Here is an 18,103-nt window from a genome sequence, read left to right on the forward strand (position 1 = left end):
TTCTGGGTGGATGTGTGGTGGTGACATCCTGTGTGGACCTCGTGAGTGTGGGTCTGGTGTCATTCCTCGTGTTAGGGACACGTTTGTCAATAAGGGCAGGTTTCCAAATGGCTGGTAGGCGGGAGGTATCATCTCGTTTGTTCATGCTGTGTGGGCGTTTTTCTATCTCTATTTATCTCTATTTATTATATATATATAATAAAGAATATGCATCAGCTATATTAATTTGATATAATAAAGGGAACAATAGGACAGGAACGGTAGGCATTTTTGTGCTCTTATGCACGCCCCTTATAGTCCTTTTAGGAATGGGGTGAGGTCAATAGTAGACAGTTTTTGGTTGAAGATTTTGGGATTTTGAGTAGAGACCATGGAGTCAGGTAATGAGTTCCAAGCATTAACAACTCTGTTGCAGAAGTCGTATTTTTTGCAGTCAAGTTTGAAGCGGTTGACATTAAGCTTGAATCTATTTTTTGCTCTTGTAATATTGCGATTGAAGCTGAAGTAGTCATTTACAGGAAGGATATTGCAATAGATGATTTTGTGCGTTAAACACAGGTCATGTCGAAGTCGACGGAGTTGTAATATTTGATTTAATAAATAAAATTTAGCTGATTGGAAACTTAGTTAAGGGCCTCTCCCACCAACTGGAAGGCGCTCCCCATAATCTCCTCAGATCACCTATATTCCTATATAGATTATATTCTTATAATTATTCTTATCTTTTCTTTTATGTACACTGAGAGCATATGCACCAAGACAAATTCCTTGTGTGTCCAATCACACTTGGCCAATAAAAAATTCTATTCTATTTTATTCTATTCTATTCTAATCCAATTACCCAGGATTGGATTCCCTTACCCCATGCATTGGTGGATGATGGGACTCCATACCTGGTTGGGAAAGCAGAGAAGGGAACTGCTACGCAAACGCGCGGAGAACTTTCACGTTGGGCCCAAAGTTTATACTTTGTTGCCGCTGAAATAAAATACAAACGGGATGCGAAAATAAGAATAAAATAGGACCAACCAGGAAGACTCGCTTCCTCCCGCCCGCCCGCTTCGCCATCGGCCGCTCCGGCTCGACGCGAACCGTAAGCTTTTTGTTCCCCCCTCCCTCCTCCTCGCCATTGGGAAGAAGAGGCGGAGCTGGCCGGCCGAGAGGAGGCGAGGGAGGAAATTCTCCGCGTTGGCGCCCGTCTCCCGTTTCCCGGATTCCGCCTTTGGGCTTCTCCAACGCCGCCCGTGGGAGGGGGAGGTGAGTGGGTCTTTTCCCGCGTGGGCCGACAGCAAAAAAAAAAAAAAAAGGCAGGAGTGGGGGTGGCGGGAGGGGGGAGAAGGAGGGATGTGGGGTGGGGGGGGGCCTTCTACACCGGTTTTGCATTGCAAAAAATGAAACCTGAGCGTGCATTTTTTCCCCCTTTTGCAAAAAGGCGCCCGCTGGAGGGAAAAAACAAAACAAAAAAGGGGAGAAGGGGAGGAGGGTAGGATGGGTGGACAGGGCGGTATAGATTTAGGTTGGGTGCCCCCACCCGCTTTTCTTCCAGGTTTGCCCCCACATTTGGGTGCCCCCTCTCCTGGACTGGGGAAGCCTGGATAATCCACGATCTGACACACACACACACACACACACCCCTTTCCTGGCATTGTACATGCACCCCCCAACATCCCCCACTTTTGACACTAGAATAGAATCACACTTGGCCAATAAAAAATTCTGTTCTTTGACACTAAATTTGTCCTTTTAAACAGTTTAATTTCTTCCCCAAATCTAGGAATTCCACTAATAATAATAATAATAATAATAATAATAATAATAATAATAATAATAATAATAATAATAATAATAATAATAATAGTCAGCTGCAGAAGGCCACCTTACTGGGATCCGCTCGCCTAATCCGCCGATACATCAGGCAGTCCTAAACGCTTGGGAAGTGTTCGACTAGTGATCTGTGATAGGAAATCCAGCATAGTTATCTGGTTTGCTGTGTATACTGTCATTTTGTGTAAATAATAATAATAATAATAATAATAATAATAATAATAATAATAATAACAACAACAACAACAACAACAACAACAACAACAACAACAACAACAACAATAATTATTATTATTATTATTATTATTGATACCTAGGATGCTGGCAGCAACCTGCATCAACCATTAACACCAGTCAATGGTATTTGTGATGGCTTTTTGAACTTTCAGTTGACTGAGTTTCATGTTCAATGAATAAAGATTAATAATAAGAATAATAATGCATTTTTGAACTTTCAGTTGACTGAGTTTCATGTTCAATGAATAAAGATTAATAATAAGAATAATAATGCATTTTTGAATTTTCAGTTGACTGAGTTTCATATTTAATGAAGTAAATAATGATGATGATGATGATGATGATGATGATGATGATAACAACAACAACAACAACAACAATAATAATAATAATAATAATAATAATATGCATAGGCAGCAACCTGTATCAGCCATTAGCACAGGTCAATGGTATTTGTGATGCATTTTTAAATGTTCAGTTGACTGATATAACAACAGAGTTGGAAATGCTTGATGTAACTTGATATAGAATAATCTGGATTCCTTGTTGATTTTCCTGAGATTAAACACCACTGTATTATATTCAGTGCCATCTATAATATAGAATAGAATAGAATAGATGAACGTATCTTTTCTTTTATGTACACTGAGAGCATATGCACCAAGACAAATTCCTTGTGTGTCCAATCACACTTGGCCAATAAAAATTCTATTCTATTCTATTCTATTCTATTCTATTCTATTCTATTCTAATATAATATAATATAATATAATATAATATAATATAATATAATAATATAATATAATATAATATAATATAATATAATATAATATAATATAATATAACAACTGAGTTTCATGTTGAATGAATAAAAGAGATAATAATAATAATAATTCTAAGAAAATACTTGGCTGATACCTAACATGCTGGCAGCAACCTGTATCAACCATTAGCGCCAGTCAGTGGTATTTATGATACATTTTTAAATGTTCAGTTGACCGAGTTTCATGTTGAATGAATAAAAGAATAATAATAAAAATGGGGTGGGGGGGGAATTTGTGTATGCTGGTTTCTGTCAGAAACCTGGATGTGCAAACACACCTTGTGTGTTCCGTTTAATATGTCAGCAATTAATCCAGCCATCCTCTTGGCACATCCTGCTGGATTTATTTGAACATCAGCAGAAAAGTGGCTGTCTCCAGGATGGGACCTTGGGCAAGACCGAATAAACTGGTTTTTCTGCTCAAGCTGGAAATTTCCAGTTTCAGCCAAAAAAAAAAAAAAAAAGCCACCGGATTTTTTTTTTTTTCCCAGACTTCCAAAATCACCTTCTGGTTCCAGCCAGAAGATGCTTCAGGGCAGCCGAGTTTGCAGAGTTTGTTGAAGGTGTATGCTGCAGTCTGCTAAGCCAACTCCCTTCTCCAATATTGTGGGATGATGAATTGTGGTGAAAGCGGGGTTCCGTGCCAAAACAAGGCTGTGTTTATTTATTTATTTATTTTGTGGTGACCCTTTGGCAACTGTCACTCTCAACCTTCAGCGCAAAAAGGCAGTTTTTAAACCCCATGTCTAATGGCAAAGTGTCTTCAACTCTTTTGCTGGCTCAGTCTAAAATAATATATACTATATACATATACATATATATATGTATATGTATGTATGTATATAAATAAAGAGAGAGAGAGACAGAGAGAGGGGGAGAGTTTTATATTCCATTATACCGTGTTTCCCTGAAAATGAGGACCCAGATTGTTGGGGGCAATAAGTTGACTTTGTATATAATATACAAATGGATGAAGACTATTGCTTGACATAGTGTAAGCCGCCCCGAGTCTTCGGAGAAGGGCGGAATATAAATGCAAATTATAAAAAAAAAAAAAAGACCATGTCTTATATTAATTTTTTGCACCAAAAGACGGATTAGGGCTTATTTTCTGGTTAGGACTTATTTTTGGGGAAATACGGTACTAAATACATCCATCTGGCTGACAATCTTAACTGGGGCTTATTTTAGGGGTAGGGCTTATATTACGAGCATCCTGAAAAAATCATGCTAGGCCTTATTTTCCAGTTGAGTCTTATTTTCAGAGAAATACGGTACTAAATACATCCATCTGGCTGACAATCTTAACTGGGGCTTATTTTGGGGGTAGGGCTTATATTACGAGCATCCTGAAAAAATCATGCGAGGGCTTATTTTCCAGTTGGGTCTTATTTTGGGGGAAATGGTATATACATACAACTCATATATCATATCATCAGTTAGAATAACAGAGTTGGAAGGGACCTTGGAGGTCTTCTAGTCCAACCCCCTGCTTAGGCAGGAAACCCTACACCACTTCAGACAAATGGTTCACCAATCACTTCTTAAAAATTTCCAGTATTTTTAAGGAGGCAAGTTGTTCCACTGATATGATATAACATAACATAACATAACATAGATGATAGATAGATAGATAGATAGATAGATAGATAGATAGATAGATAGATAGATAGATGATAGATAGATAGATAGATAGATAGATAGATAGATAGATAGATAGATAGATAGATAGATATAGATACAGATATTCTATTTATATATAGTTTTAGACCGAGCCAGCCAAAGGGTGGGGCACCAATTTTGCCATTAGACATAGGATTTAAAAACTGCCTTTTGCACTGAAGTTTCAGTATGTGTGTGTGTGAGAGAGAGAGTGAGTCACTTTTCTGCACATTAAGCAACTGAAATCAGAAAAGAAAAAAAACCCCAGAGCATCCGAGTTGCAAAGATGGGCTGGTTTCACACAACTTTTTTTTTTTTTAATGTGTTCAAAATAAACCCATTCCTGGGTCAGCCAGTGAACAGAACCAAACAGGGATTAGATATGCATGATTTCCAACAACCCTAAACGAAGGGTCAATTTAGCTATCTAACTCAGCGCTCCCCAGTCTTGCTGGCTCCCGAGCACCAGCATTGGCGGAGTGGATGGTTTTGTTGCGCTTTTGCACAAACGGGAGTTTCGGTGGGCTCACACCGTTGCCTGATGCTTGTGCAGCCTGGTTCCACGGCCCGGTACCAATCTCCCGACTGGGAATTAAACACCCCTAATCTAACTAAGCCTCTTTTCCACATGTAGCCAGTGAGTTTCTTACTGATCTGAGTTAAACGTGTTGTGTGAACCCAGACCAGACCAGCGAGGGTGTGACTGGACTCTCTTAAACTGCTATTTAATCTATTTCTTTTCTTGGCCGTCTGAGGGGGTGGCTTCTGCACCAGGAAATGCCAATTTATTTTTTTAATCTACGGTTTTTTTTTGTTTGACTAACTGTTGGACGGTTGGAGTGTTGAAAGCATTTGATCCTCGCTGTGTAAAACCAACTTGTCAAACAAGGAAGTATTAATTGCCAGTAAGGCTAATAAACCTGCCCTTTACGTAAATTCAAAATGGATATAATATACAATTACAGCGGGGTAGTCAATCTTTTTATACCTACCTTCCACTTTTGTATCTCTGTTAGTAGTAAAATTTTCTAACCGCCCACCGGTTCCACAGTAATGCGCCATGTATCGTCGTCTGCCCATGTCTCTCGCGCATCGTGGATTGGGTTTGGGGAGGGGCGCCAGCTACCAGCTCTGCTTGTCTGTTACAGCTGGGTGGTGTGAGGGGAGATGCGCGAGCTATCCTGGGACGAGGCTCTTTTGTTTGCGCCCGCACTATAGCGCCATTTAGTTTCACTTAGGTAACATGAACTAAACTTAAGCGCGGGCGATGCAAATATTTTCAGAAATTTAAATTGTCACGGGGAATTTTATGAAAACCTAATGAAAATGTTTTTAAATAACGCTATGAAATTTTTTTAAAAAGTCAATTAAATTTTAAAAAAAGAGGAAAGTGCTTCAGTATCGGACAAAACCCCTATCGCCCACCATGAAAGCTGGAACGCCCACTAGTGGGCGGTAGGGATCAGGTTGACTACTACTGAATTACAAGAAGGAGAGATTTGGATTGAACCTCAGTAGAGGTGTTGACAAGCTCCCGGATAAGTAACAAAGGAAGTTTGGACCTTAGCTAGTAAGAGATGGCTGGGCTTCAGCCGGTTCGTACTGGTTTGGGCGAACCGGTAGTGGAAATCATGGGTGGGACGGCCCACCAGCCCCAGCTCTAGGCTGTCCTATTTAGGCATGTTTTCGAGACAGGGCGCATGTACAGAAGGCGCACGAGTGAGCAAAGCGCAAGCCCTGAAAATGCACATGCAAAGCAAGCATGCGGCGAACCGGTGGTAACCATATTGGAAACCAACCGCTGATCTATGCCATTGTCTACCTGTAGTCCTCGACTTAACAGCAGTTCATTTAGTGACCAAAGTTACAACGGCACTGAAAAAAGTCACTTAGGACACTTTTACACTTAACAACCGTTGCCGCATCGGCATGGTCACGTGATCAAAATCCAGACGCTCGGCAACCGACTCATATTTAAGACGGTTGCAGTGTCCCAGGGTCACGGGATCCCCTTTTCGCGACCTTCTGACCAGCCGAGTGAATGGGGAAGCCAGATTCACTTAACAACCAGCGGTCACTAAGTGAACGACTGCATTGGTTTACTTAACCATTGTGGCAAGGTTTTAAAATGAGGCAAAGTTCGCTTAACTGCCGCGTTTAGCGACAGAAATTTGGGGCTCCGTTGTGATCGTAAGTCGAGGACTAAAAGGTAAAGGTAAAGGTTCCCCTCGCACATACGTGCTACTCGTTCCCGACTTTAGGGGGCGATGCTCATCTCCGTTTCAAAGCTGAAGAGCCAGCGCTGTCCGAAGACGTCTCCGTGGTCATGTGGCCAGCATGACTCAACGCCAAAGGCTCACTGAACACTGTTCCCTTCCCACCGAAGGTGGTCCCTATTTTTCTACTTGCATTTTTACGTGCTTTCAAAACTGCTAGGTTGGTAGTCCAGCCCGTATGCAAATTTTAAAAAATAAAATTAAAGGGTTTAAACCAGAGGTCTCCAACCTTGGCAACTTTAAGACTTGTGGAGCAAAGTTGGCTGGGGAATTCTGAGAGTTGAAGTCCGCCAGGCTTAAAGTTGCCAAGATTGGAGACCTCTGGTTTAAAGAAAGGTAATATAAGCAGCGAAGCAGTGATAATCCTGCTTTGTCCATTCCTAAAAAAGTTTGTGAGTGCAGTGAGCAACGATGTGAAATCATAGAGTTGCCTCACAGGGTACAAAGTTGATATTGAAACAGTCCAAAGCCTTACGGACCAAAGACGCAAATTCTATTTTTTTTGTTCCTGACTTTTGAAAAAAGACCTCACGTTCCATTCCTCCCTTTCTTTCCAGCCGGACCACCGCTTTCAAGATGTTTTTTAAAGAGACCCTCGCCGTCATTTTGCTGTGGGGGATTTTCCCCACCGAATCCAGGGAATCCCGCGGCCACGTTTCGGTCGTCCTTCTAGGCGCCACGGGAGATTTGGCCAAGAAATACCTGTGGCAAAGCTTGTTCCAGCTTTACGTCGACGAAGTGTCGAACGGGCACACGTTCACTTTCTATGGGGCCGGTCAGAAGGACCCCGACGTGGGGAGAAAGCTGATGTTTGGTCCCTTGAAAAGCCTGGCCTGCTCGCCGGAGGTGGCCCCCAATAGATGCGCGGTGCTAAAGGACCAGTTCTTGAAATTAACGGAGTACCACCAACTCAAAGGAGAGGAAGACTACGCCAGCCTCAACCGGGGCATTAAAACCAGCCTTGCTCAGGAGGAACTTGTGGAAACCGGCCGTATCTTTTACCTGTCCGTGCCGCCGTTCGCCTATGCCGAAATTGCCCGGCATATTAACAGCAGCTGTAGGCCGCCTTCCGGCGCCTGGTTGCGCGTGGTGCTGGAGAAACCTTTCGGCCACGATTTGTTGTCTGCTCAACAACTGGCAGAGGAGCTCGCCGCCGTCTTCCGCGAAGAGGAAATTTACCGGGTGGATCATTACCTAGGGAAGCAGGTGGGGAGATTCTTAACAGGGTTTGAATTATCTACCACAACATCTGGACCAGGGGTGGGTTCTACTTACCTTTACCATCGGTTCGCAACGGGAGCGCGCGGGAGGCTTCTGCGCATGCGCAGATTGTTTTTGATGACGTCCGGGCGGGTGGGTGGAGCCTCCCACCGCTTTTACTGCCGGTTCGCAAGAACCAGACCGAACCGGGAGCAACCCCATCTGGATGGAAGAGAGGAGGGATCCTGGTTTGATTGGCAGGGAACTCAGCGGCTGTGTTGTCACTTTTTAAGCGGAGTGACTCTGGCCGAGATCTCTAGAGGTGTTGGGAGTTCAGTGCCCATCATCCCCAACCAGAGGACCTTGTAGGGTGGTTAAGAGGTTTCAATGGGTATTTATTTATTTGGACAATTTAGATTGCTGCCTGCTCGCTCAAGGCGGCTTACAGGAAATAAAAACACAATATAAAAGAAATAATAATAATAAAATAATAACTCCCCACCCGGCGACAACACACACTCATACCAGCTGTTTAATGGGCTCTGAGTTCCCCAGGCCCACTGGCCGAATCACGTCTTCAGGGCCTTCCTAATTCAGGGGTGTCAAACTCAAGGCTCGCGGGCTGGATCCAATCCGCGGGGTGCTTAGATCTGGCCTGCGGGGCCCCCTCTGGAAATAGCGAAGGACCGGCCCGCGGCGGCATAGCCAGCGAAAACGGAGCTCGGGTGGGCCACACGCGGCCCTCCCTAGCTCCATTTTCGCTGGCAAAGGGCTGCAGGAGGATCCCCCCCCCCAGGCCCGCCCGGGGAACCAGAGGTGCCCCCGACATGAATGACGTCGAGCTGGCTACTCCCCCCCAGCCCCTCTCCGAAGTCAAACGCAACTCCGATGCGGCCCTCGATGCAATCGAGTTTGACACCCCTGGTGTAGTTTCTGCAGGGATGATGTTCCAGAGGGAGGGAGCCACCACAGAGAAGGCCCTTCTTCTGGGTCCCGCCAGATATACATCCTTAGGGGATGGGACCGACAATATTCCTTGCCTCCACGCTCTGGTGGCTTGGGTGGATGGGATCGGCAAGAGAAGGTCCCTCAGATAGCCTGGTCCCAAGCCATGATGGGAGCCTTGGAGGTCTTCTAGCCCATCCCCCTGCTCGAGCGGGAAACCCTATACCATTCCAGACAAATGGCCAATGTCTTTTTTTGACCTCGGGAGTCGAAAAATGAGGGTGGTTCGTTTATTTAATTGGAGGTTATCTCCCCACGCTTGCGAGCTAACCCACTGCAGTTGTGTGCGGGAGAGTGTGTCAGGGAGTGAGTGTGTCAAAAGACCAATCGGGAAACCAAACCGTCCTGCCAGGAATCCAAGGTTGTCGCTTCAGTTTTGTTGAGTAAGGTGTTTTTTTTTTCCCCTCGTCTCAGCCTCCCACCTCTGCTTGGCTGCCAAAAATCCCAAAATTTCCCCGCACGAGGCTTTTAATTTGATAAGCTGGCAGTGAAGCGTGCAATTTTCACTCCTCTTTCCCCTCCACCCAGTTTTCCCCCCCTTCTAAACCCGACCCCCCACCCCGGTTTGAGAAGGATCCGTTGTTCTGCAAGGCAAGGAATCTTAGCAGACTGGAAGTGGTGAGTTGCTACCAGTTCACACCGGTTCGGGAAAACCGGTAGCGGCGGGTTTTGAAACCCACCCCTGCAGATGGGGATGGAAGGATATTACTGTAGGGCAGTGATGGTTAACTTTTTTGGTGCCGTGTGCGTGCCAGAACCCCCAAAATGCAATGTGAACACCCCACACACATGCGCCCTGCCCCCCCGTGTCCTATTTTGGCTTCCAGGTTGCTGCAGGTGGCTTTCCAAGCCCAACCACACCCCCACACCCCTTGTTTTGGGTCTGGAGAACCTCCTGCACCAACCTGCACCTCCCCGTGCATGCGCCCTGCTCCCCTGTGCGTGCGCACAGGGCCCCCCCCATTAGCCGCACCCCCTGCGCATGCACAGCAGAGACCCAAAGACCAGCTGGCCCGCGGGAGGCACACCTACATGTGCAGGGGATCTGGGCTGGGGTGACAGCAGGCGTGTCCGCAGAGGGCTCCGTGTACCATCTGTGGCACGCATGTCATAGGTTCACCATCACGGCTGTAGGTTTTGACAGAGCAAGATCTTGCCTAGAAATTGGGTAATTTGGCTTTCAGGAGGGGCCACAAATTGAGATTTCCACTGCTGTAGAAATCTAAAGAAAGCTGGGCCTCTGAGTACGTGCAGAGTGCATTTAGGAGGACCATTTTTCAGTTACATTTCCGGTGATCATGTGACCCAAATTCAGATGCTTGGCAACTAACTCATATCTATGACCCGTCTTTCACACTTAACGACCGTCAGCCGCATCCCTGTGGTCACGCGATCAAAATTTGGGCGCTTGGCCACTGACTCGTATTTACGACGGTCGCAGCGTCCCGGGGTCACGCGATCCTCTTTTGCGACCTTCTGACGAGCAAGTCAGTGGGGAAGCCGGGTTGCTAACTGAACAACGGCGGTGACTCACTTAAGAACCATGGCAAGGAAGGTGGTAAAATGGGGAGAAAACTTGTTTGAGTAACATATTGCTTAGCGACAGATTGCGGTCGTAAGTCGAGGACTACCCCTGATGGAGAAACTTAGCTTCCCGAATGTTTGAATGGAGCTCCTAATTAATCAGGATCCAATTAGGTATATTTCTGATGGGGGAATTAGGAAAACACTCTGCTAACTTTTGCTTCCCAAATTTCATGCGCAACAGCCAGGGTTGAACCAACTTTTATTATAAAGGCCTAATCCACAATTAAAAGGCATGCGGTGGCTCAGGGGCTAAGTCACTGAGCTTGTCGATGGAAAGTTTGGCAGTTCAGCGGTTCGAATCCCTAGTGCTGCCGTGTAACGGGGTGAGCTCCCATGACTTGTCCCAGCTTCTGCCAACCTAGCAGTTCGAAAGCACATAAAAAATGCAAGTAGAAAAATAGGGACCGCCTTTGGTGGGAAGGGAACGGCGTTCCGTGCGCCTTTAGCGTTGAGTCATGCCGGCCACATGACCATGGAGACGTCTTCGGACAGCGCTGGCTCTTCGGCTTTGAAACAGAGATGAGCGCCGCCCCCTAGAGTCGGGAACGACTAGCACGTATGTGCGAGGGGAACCTTTACTTTTAATCCACAATTTGGGGCTCTGATATGATTAAATCTTTGATTTAATTGGGGATTGGATTAGCTCTTCGATTTAATTGAATCGCGAAATTGATCGGTGCTGGGTCTTTTAGAACTGTGGCACAATTCGTTGGCAAGACCCCCTAGAACCGTGATGGCGAAACTTTTAGGCAGCGAATGCCCAAACTGGAATGCGTGTGCATGCCAGAGCATTGGAAACCCAAAGACCAGCTGCCGACACACATATGCGTGCCAGCCAGCTGGTGTTTGGGTTTCCGGCAAGCGCATGCACGCCAGCTAGTTGGTTTTAGCGTGCGCCGGAGAACCGGAAATCTGAGGAGCAGCTGGCTGGCGTGCACGTGCCTGTTTTTTGGCTGTTTTTCAGGCCATTTTCAGGCTGTTTTTCGGGGCTCCGGCATCAGTAAAGACCAGCTGGTGACGGTACATGTGCTCACAGAGAGGGTCCTGCATACCACCTCTGGCATAGGTTCACCATCACAGCCCTGAAAGACAGAGGGGCCCTCCGGCATGTTTTTATTTCCTCCCCAAAAATGGAAGTCCCTACAAATTTTTCCCCCTTCTTCTCCTCCTCTTAAAGGCGGTGGCTCACATTTTACCCTTCCGGAACCAAAACCGAGAAAAATTGGACCCACTCTGGAACCGCCATCACGTGGAACGCGTGGAAATTGTTCTGAAAGAGACGGTGGATGTCAAAAGTACGTCAGCGTCGATTTGGGTAGGGAGGGAGAATCAGGGAGAGGTAGACTTACGATTTTATTATTAATGTAAACGAATTCTCCACAAGCAATCCTGATTTCCAATTTATTTATTTTTTTTCCTTCCTGGGCTTTCCACTCTGAAGTTCCCTTAAGTTTTCAACTTAATTTCTTTCTTCTTTTTTTTCCCATTTAAGTTAAGTATCTCCAGTTCAGGTCAGCAATTCATGAAACTTTTTTTTCCTCTCTCTCTCTCTCTCTCAATCGGGGGATAATCTTTCTTAGCAGCCCCAAAAAAACTCCCCGGCGACAAGAGCTGCAAAAACAGTCCCGTGTTCTTTATTTTATGCACGCTGGTTGCTTTCCACGATCAAATGGAATTCCAGCGGGCTGAGTCCGTGAGAGGATTTCCTGTGTAATTGTGGAAATCAGCCCTTTATTAAAAACCATGAGGACTAGTGACTTAACCTTAATTACACAGGAAGGGCCGCGGCTGAATGATAAAAGCGCCTTCGTTTTGCACACGGATAGTCGTCCGCGGGGAGATACCTTGAGAAACCTCGGAAAGTCACTGTTGTGGGTAAAACTCACAACGCCGCTGTGTTCCCACACCCAGCCCCCATCACTCACCTGAAGTTAACTTCCTTTTTTTTTCTGCAGCCTCAGAAATGCGCCTGGGCTGCGCATGGTGCCAGCAGCGCATTATGTTATTAAAAGTGACAATCGTCCGTTTCCTAAAATAATCATTTTTAGCTTGGCAAATTCCAGGTGTTTTTTTTTTTCCCCTGGCTGAGGAACAAGGAGGAAATTCTTGGTGCGTTGCACACCGGTTTTGCTCGTGCGAGAACTCGTTTGTTGAAGGACAGGACAGGAAAAGAAAATGGGCCGTGCGTTTGCGTGCAGTACGGCCCTTAAATGTTTTTCCTTCTCTTTTGAGTTGGAAAAACTGGTTGAGCAAAAAAAGTCTCACCTTTACTCTTCCTGGTGCAGTACGAAGCAATCTGACCAAAAGTTATTTTCTCTTCCTTTTTTGAAGGATACTGCAGCACCAGCAGAGTCTTAACTCCCCTGACTCGTTTCTCAGTCTTTACTGAGCTAGACGACCTTTGGGGTTCCCAAAGGCTAAGTAGGAACAGGCCCAGGTACTGTAGTCCTTTGAACAGGAGGCCACTAGGTGATCCCACACTAGGGTGGCAGAGCAGCGGTGGGCTTCCAATATTCTTACCACCAGTTCACCATGCGTACGCTCGTTTTGCATGCGTGCCCGCCATCCGTACATGCGCCCGGCCTTCCGCACATGGGCTTTGCTGGCACGCATGCCTTCTGCGCACGTGCCCGGCCTCACAAATGTGGCTAAATAGGACGGCATTACATCCGAGCATTCTCACGAACCGGTACGAACCGGCTAAATACCACTTCTGATGCAAAGGCCAAAGTACCATCTGGGAAGACAGCCGGGGGGGTGGGGGGTGAATAACATTTCCTCGCCTGCTTAAGCGGGTCGAATAATTTTGCCAACGGCCGCCTAAGCGCGGGAAGCTTTTAACGCTGCAGATGAATCGATCACCGATTCATCTCGACGTCATTTTGGCTCAGGGAGGCGTCTCATGGGCTGCTGTTCCTTCTTCGCCCAGATCGCACGGAGTTTTACGAACAGTACGGGGTCCTTCGCGACATCCACCAGAACCATCTCACCGAAATCCTGATGTCTCTCGCCATGGAGCTGCCGGCTAACCTCACCAACTCGGAAGAAGTCCTCCGGAGGAAACTTGGCGTTTTCTCTTGCTTGCGAAGCTTGGAAAAAACCAGCGCCGTGATTGGCCAGTACGAGGCGTACGGCGCCCACGTGAGGGAGGAGCTTCAGAAGGGGCAGGACTATTTCACCACGACGCCGACGTTTGCAGGTAAATCTTGACACCCAAGGCAGAGCGTGGGGGGGAGGTGTCACCTTCCTCTTATTTTGAGAATGCCAGCAGGAGGGGGGGAAAACCAAGTTTATAATAATAATAATAATAATAATAATAATAATAATAATAATAATGATGATGATGATGATGATGATAATAATAATAATAATAATAATAATAATAATATAAGGACTCAGGGCGGTGAACAGGCAAATAAAATACAAACAGAAACATACACCATAATTAAAACAACCCTTAAAAAACTGATTCAAATTAGCCAAAAAATTTAAAATAACCTTACACCCCATAAAAATTACAGAATTTAAAACCCACAATTAAAATTTAAAATTTAGAATTTAAAATAACAAGCCAGTCCAGCCAAAAAGAATAAATAAGTTTTAAGTTCGCGGCGAAAGGTCCCGAGGTCAGGTAGTTGTCGAAGCCCGGGGGGAAGCTCGTTCCACAGGGTAGGAGCCCCCACAGAGAAGGCCCTCCCCCTGGGGGCCGCCAGTCGACATTGTTTGGCTGACGGCACCCTGAGGAGTCCCTCTCTGTGGGAACGCACCGGACGCTGGGAGATAGAGGCCGGCAGTAGACGGTCCCGTAAGTAGCCCGGTCCTAAGCCATGGAGCGCTTATGCATCATGCAGAAGTTAACAAGGCCCAGAATTTCCTCGAGCATCACAACAACCTTATAAGGTAGGTGCTGAGCTCCTAATCAGGCCGCCAATTGCCCACAGAGCGTCCTGGCTTAAGGATGGATGGAGACAAATAGGAATTTGAATTTGACTCTCTTTCCAGGCCTTATGGCAACACCATATGAGTATTTATGAACTCAACATCGTCTGCATAGGAGCAATGTATTTTGACTCCTTTCCAAGGTTGAATTGTTACCCAAAAAAAAAAAAAACCCTCACTTTTCTTGAAGGATTTTGGACTGCCGAAGGAAGAGGAAGAAAAAAATAAAAGGAACGGCAATCTTCAGAACAGTTTAAATGGTTATTTATTTGCTAGGATGAAAATCCGGGTGCAGTTGTATGATTTGGGAATCTGGACCAAAAAAAAATAAACATAAAAAGTTAGATTTCCCCTATTCATGGGTCTATAGAGACATAAGTACAGCCCTTGATAGGCAGAGAATGGATTTGTTGGTTGGGGATGATGGGGCTTGTAGTTAACCCCCGTTTGGAGAGCTTGAGTCAATTGAGCAGAATGGTTATTTCCGCCTTGAAAAATTATGGTGCGATTCATCAGCTGCGTTTTTAATCTTTGAGGCTAATCTATAACTCCCGCGCACCTGGTCTTCCCTGCCTTGGCGGGGAAGGCGTGCGTCTATGGGTCAGTAGCCGCCCATTCTCTATCATTTTAGGGGTGCTGGTTCATGTGGACAATCTACGTTGGGAAGGGGTACCGTTCGTCCTGATGTCCGGCAAAGTCCTCGACGAACGGGCCAGCTACGTCCGCATCCTGTTCAAAAACCAGGCGCACTGCATCCAGACCGAGAGCGCCTGGGAGGCCGAACGCAGCCACTGCAAGCCGAAACAGATCATCTTCTCCATTGTGCACGGAGAGCTGAGCTCGCCCGCGATCCTAGTCAGCCGCAACCTCTTTAAGCCAGCCATGCCCCGCGGCGCCTGGAAAGAGTTCCAGGATCACCCGCAGCTGCGCCTTTGGGGACAAAGTCTATCCGATTATCACGTCTATGTCCCCGCAGCCCAGCGGGACGCTTATTCCTTCCTGCTGTCCGCGATCTACCATGGGAAAAAAGAATCCTTTATCACCACGGAGAATCTGCTGGCTTCGTGGGCGTTTTGGTCCCCGTTGCTGGATCAGCTGAGCCGCGAATCGCCCCGCCTGTATCCTGGAGGCCCAGAAAACGGGCACCTGTTGGATTTCGAGATGGTCGGCAAGGAAGCGGCTTTCATAGCAAGAGAGACGCTGGAGGTGATCGATCCCGAGGATAAACACACCGCCGACAAATTCCAGACCCTACTTTCCACCTTTCGAGGAAGCCGGTTGGTTACCGCCTGGGCAGACGACCTCATTGGCCGTCTGGCGTCCGACATAGAAACCGCGGCGCTCGACGCCATCCGGAGGCGCGGAGAATTCCACTTGGCGCTTTCCGGCGGCTCGAGCCCCTTGGCCTTGTTCAGGCAGCTCAGCAGGCATCGTTACGGCTTCCCGTGGAAGCAGACTCACTTATGGATGGTGGACGAGCGCTGCGTCCCGCTCGCCGACCTGGAATCGAATTTCGGCCACTTGCACCAGCACTTACTCCAATATATCCGGATTCCTTATTTCAACATCCATCCGATGCCAGTACATCTGAACCGGAGACTTTGCGTGGAAGAAGACCGAGGGCCGGAGCTGTACGCCAACGAGATCGGGGCCCTGGTAGCCAACTCCAGCTTCGATCTGGTTATCCTGGGAATGGGCACCGACGGGCACACGGCCTCTCTCTTCCCATCCTCAGCCAGCCTGGAAGCGGATAAGGACGTCATCTTCGCCGAGAGCCCCACGAAACCTCACCAGCGCATGACAGTCACTCTGTCTCTTATCAACAAGGCCAGACAGGTGTCTGTCTTAGTGATGGGGAAAAGCAAACACGAGACTGTCTCTATTGTCAGTCGAGCGGGGAACGAGCCCCAGAAATGGCCGATATCGGGCGTGAAGCCCCAAAATGGCCAGGTCTCCTGGTACATCGACTATGAATCTTTAATGGGGTGATCCTCCTGAAGCTGTGGGTCGCCCCCCCCTTCCCCGCCCCTCAACCTGGCGTTTCTCAGCAGAAATCCTTCAGTGTATGTGCGGTGTGAAAATCGTCTGAGGGATGAATTGAGGGAAGGAAAAAAAACGCCATTTAAAAAAAAAAAAACTTCAAGGATCACCTCAGGCTAGGCTGTTTTTCTTCTCATTAAATTGTCTTAATAACAGCCAGCCAGTTTTTCTCTCCCCACCCAGGAAGTGGCTTAATTCCCTGTTTGTCAGTAGCCGTGGTTTGTGGAGCCTATGTAAGCTTCATTGAAACAACGTGCAGCTTGCTTGATGGCCGCTTCCTCCTCCCTTTAATTAATTTATCTAATTCTTGTTAATTGAGCCATCAGAGATGGCATTCATTACCGCACCTTGTGGCGAAGAGTTCCACCGGCTATGATTGGCCTCTGGAACTTTTCAAGTGGGAGAGGTACGAAAAAAAAAATTTCAGTTCTTTTCTAATTTCCTGATCAAGGAACAAATTTGCTGTGTGCCTCAAGTTTCCCCCTTCGGGAGTTATTTAAAACAAACTACCTCGCAGAGTTCAATCCCAGGTAAAAAATATACAGTCTGCAAGAAAATTCAGTTTTGGGATAAAATTAAGCAGGTATATCGATGTTCCGGTGTGGACCGATATGGGTTCTGAGATTTTTGCTCCTTTTGGGTATGGAAAAAAGGCAGGTTGGTTTTGGCCTGTAGAAGTTTGGGCCGAGTTCAGAAAATTGCACCTCTAAGCAAACAAAGTTTTGCTGGCACTCCTCCGATTCAAATCGGCACAATCCTGCTCTAGGTCAGAGATTTATCTTGCAATCTGGTTTTGATTTGGTGTCAAAACAGTTGCTAAAACTGATTTGGGGTAAGTGTGGGGGGGGGATAGAGAAATGTAATTTTACCACCAGGTGGTGCCCTTTCCTAATTTTTAGCATTTTTATTTTTCAGGATAAAACTTTTGCAAAAAAAAAAAAGAGAGAGAAACAGAAAACAGTGACCAGGTGGGGGTGTTAGGGACTGTAATTCTTCAAACCCATGAGGGCAGCCAGTTGCAGAAGCCTATGCTAGCATTTAAAAAACTGGGACAAACCATGTTTGCTTTTTCTGAATTTAAACTGCAGATGATCAATGTTTGATGGAATTATTGCAATAATAAGAAAGTGCCTTAAAGAGCTATTTCCTGCTAAAGTGTGTTCAAACACGGCCGCTTTTAGGGGTGTGGACTTCAACTCCCAGAGTTCCCAAGCCAGCCTGGGGAATTCTGGGAGTTGAGGTCTGCACCCCTTAAAGTGGCAGTGTTTGGGGAAAAAAAAAAACAACACTCTTGATTTAAACGGAGATTTTCCACTTGCCATTTTCAATACTACTGATATTTTTAAACTGAAATCTTCCTGTTTTTGTCCAAAAGGATCGATGTTCGGTATTTATACGCCTGAAATAATCTTTTTCTTTAAGAAAAAAAAAATTTTTTGTAAAAGAAAATTGTAATAAATCATTTGCTCTCTTGCATTCGCTGGCTTTGCTGTTGGGCTTGGGCTTGGGC

The 18,103-nt window shown here is 46.2% G+C and overlaps 1 protein-coding gene across 1 annotated transcript; it reads left to right on the top strand.

The window, feature by feature from the left end:
- The first annotated feature begins 1,156 nt into the window (after positions 1-1,156).
- On the top strand, positions 1,157-18,050 carry H6PD (hexose-6-phosphate dehydrogenase/glucose 1-dehydrogenase). The gene is made up of 5 exons (XM_058161151.1): positions 1,157-1,257; positions 7,380-8,028; positions 11,792-11,909; positions 13,544-13,813; positions 15,185-18,050. Exons 2-5 carry the CDS (start codon positions 7,399-7,401, stop codon positions 16,540-16,542), a joined length of 2,376 nt encoding a protein of 791 aa, XP_058017134.1. The 5' UTR covers positions 1,157-1,257; positions 7,380-7,398; the 3' UTR covers positions 16,543-18,050.
- The last annotated feature ends 53 nt before the right edge of the window (positions 18,051-18,103 follow it).

This window comes from Ahaetulla prasina, chromosome 18, assembly GCF_028640845.1.
Source record: "Ahaetulla prasina isolate Xishuangbanna chromosome 18, ASM2864084v1, whole genome shotgun sequence".
NCBI lineage: Eukaryota > Metazoa > Chordata > Lepidosauria > Squamata > Colubridae > Ahaetulla > Ahaetulla prasina.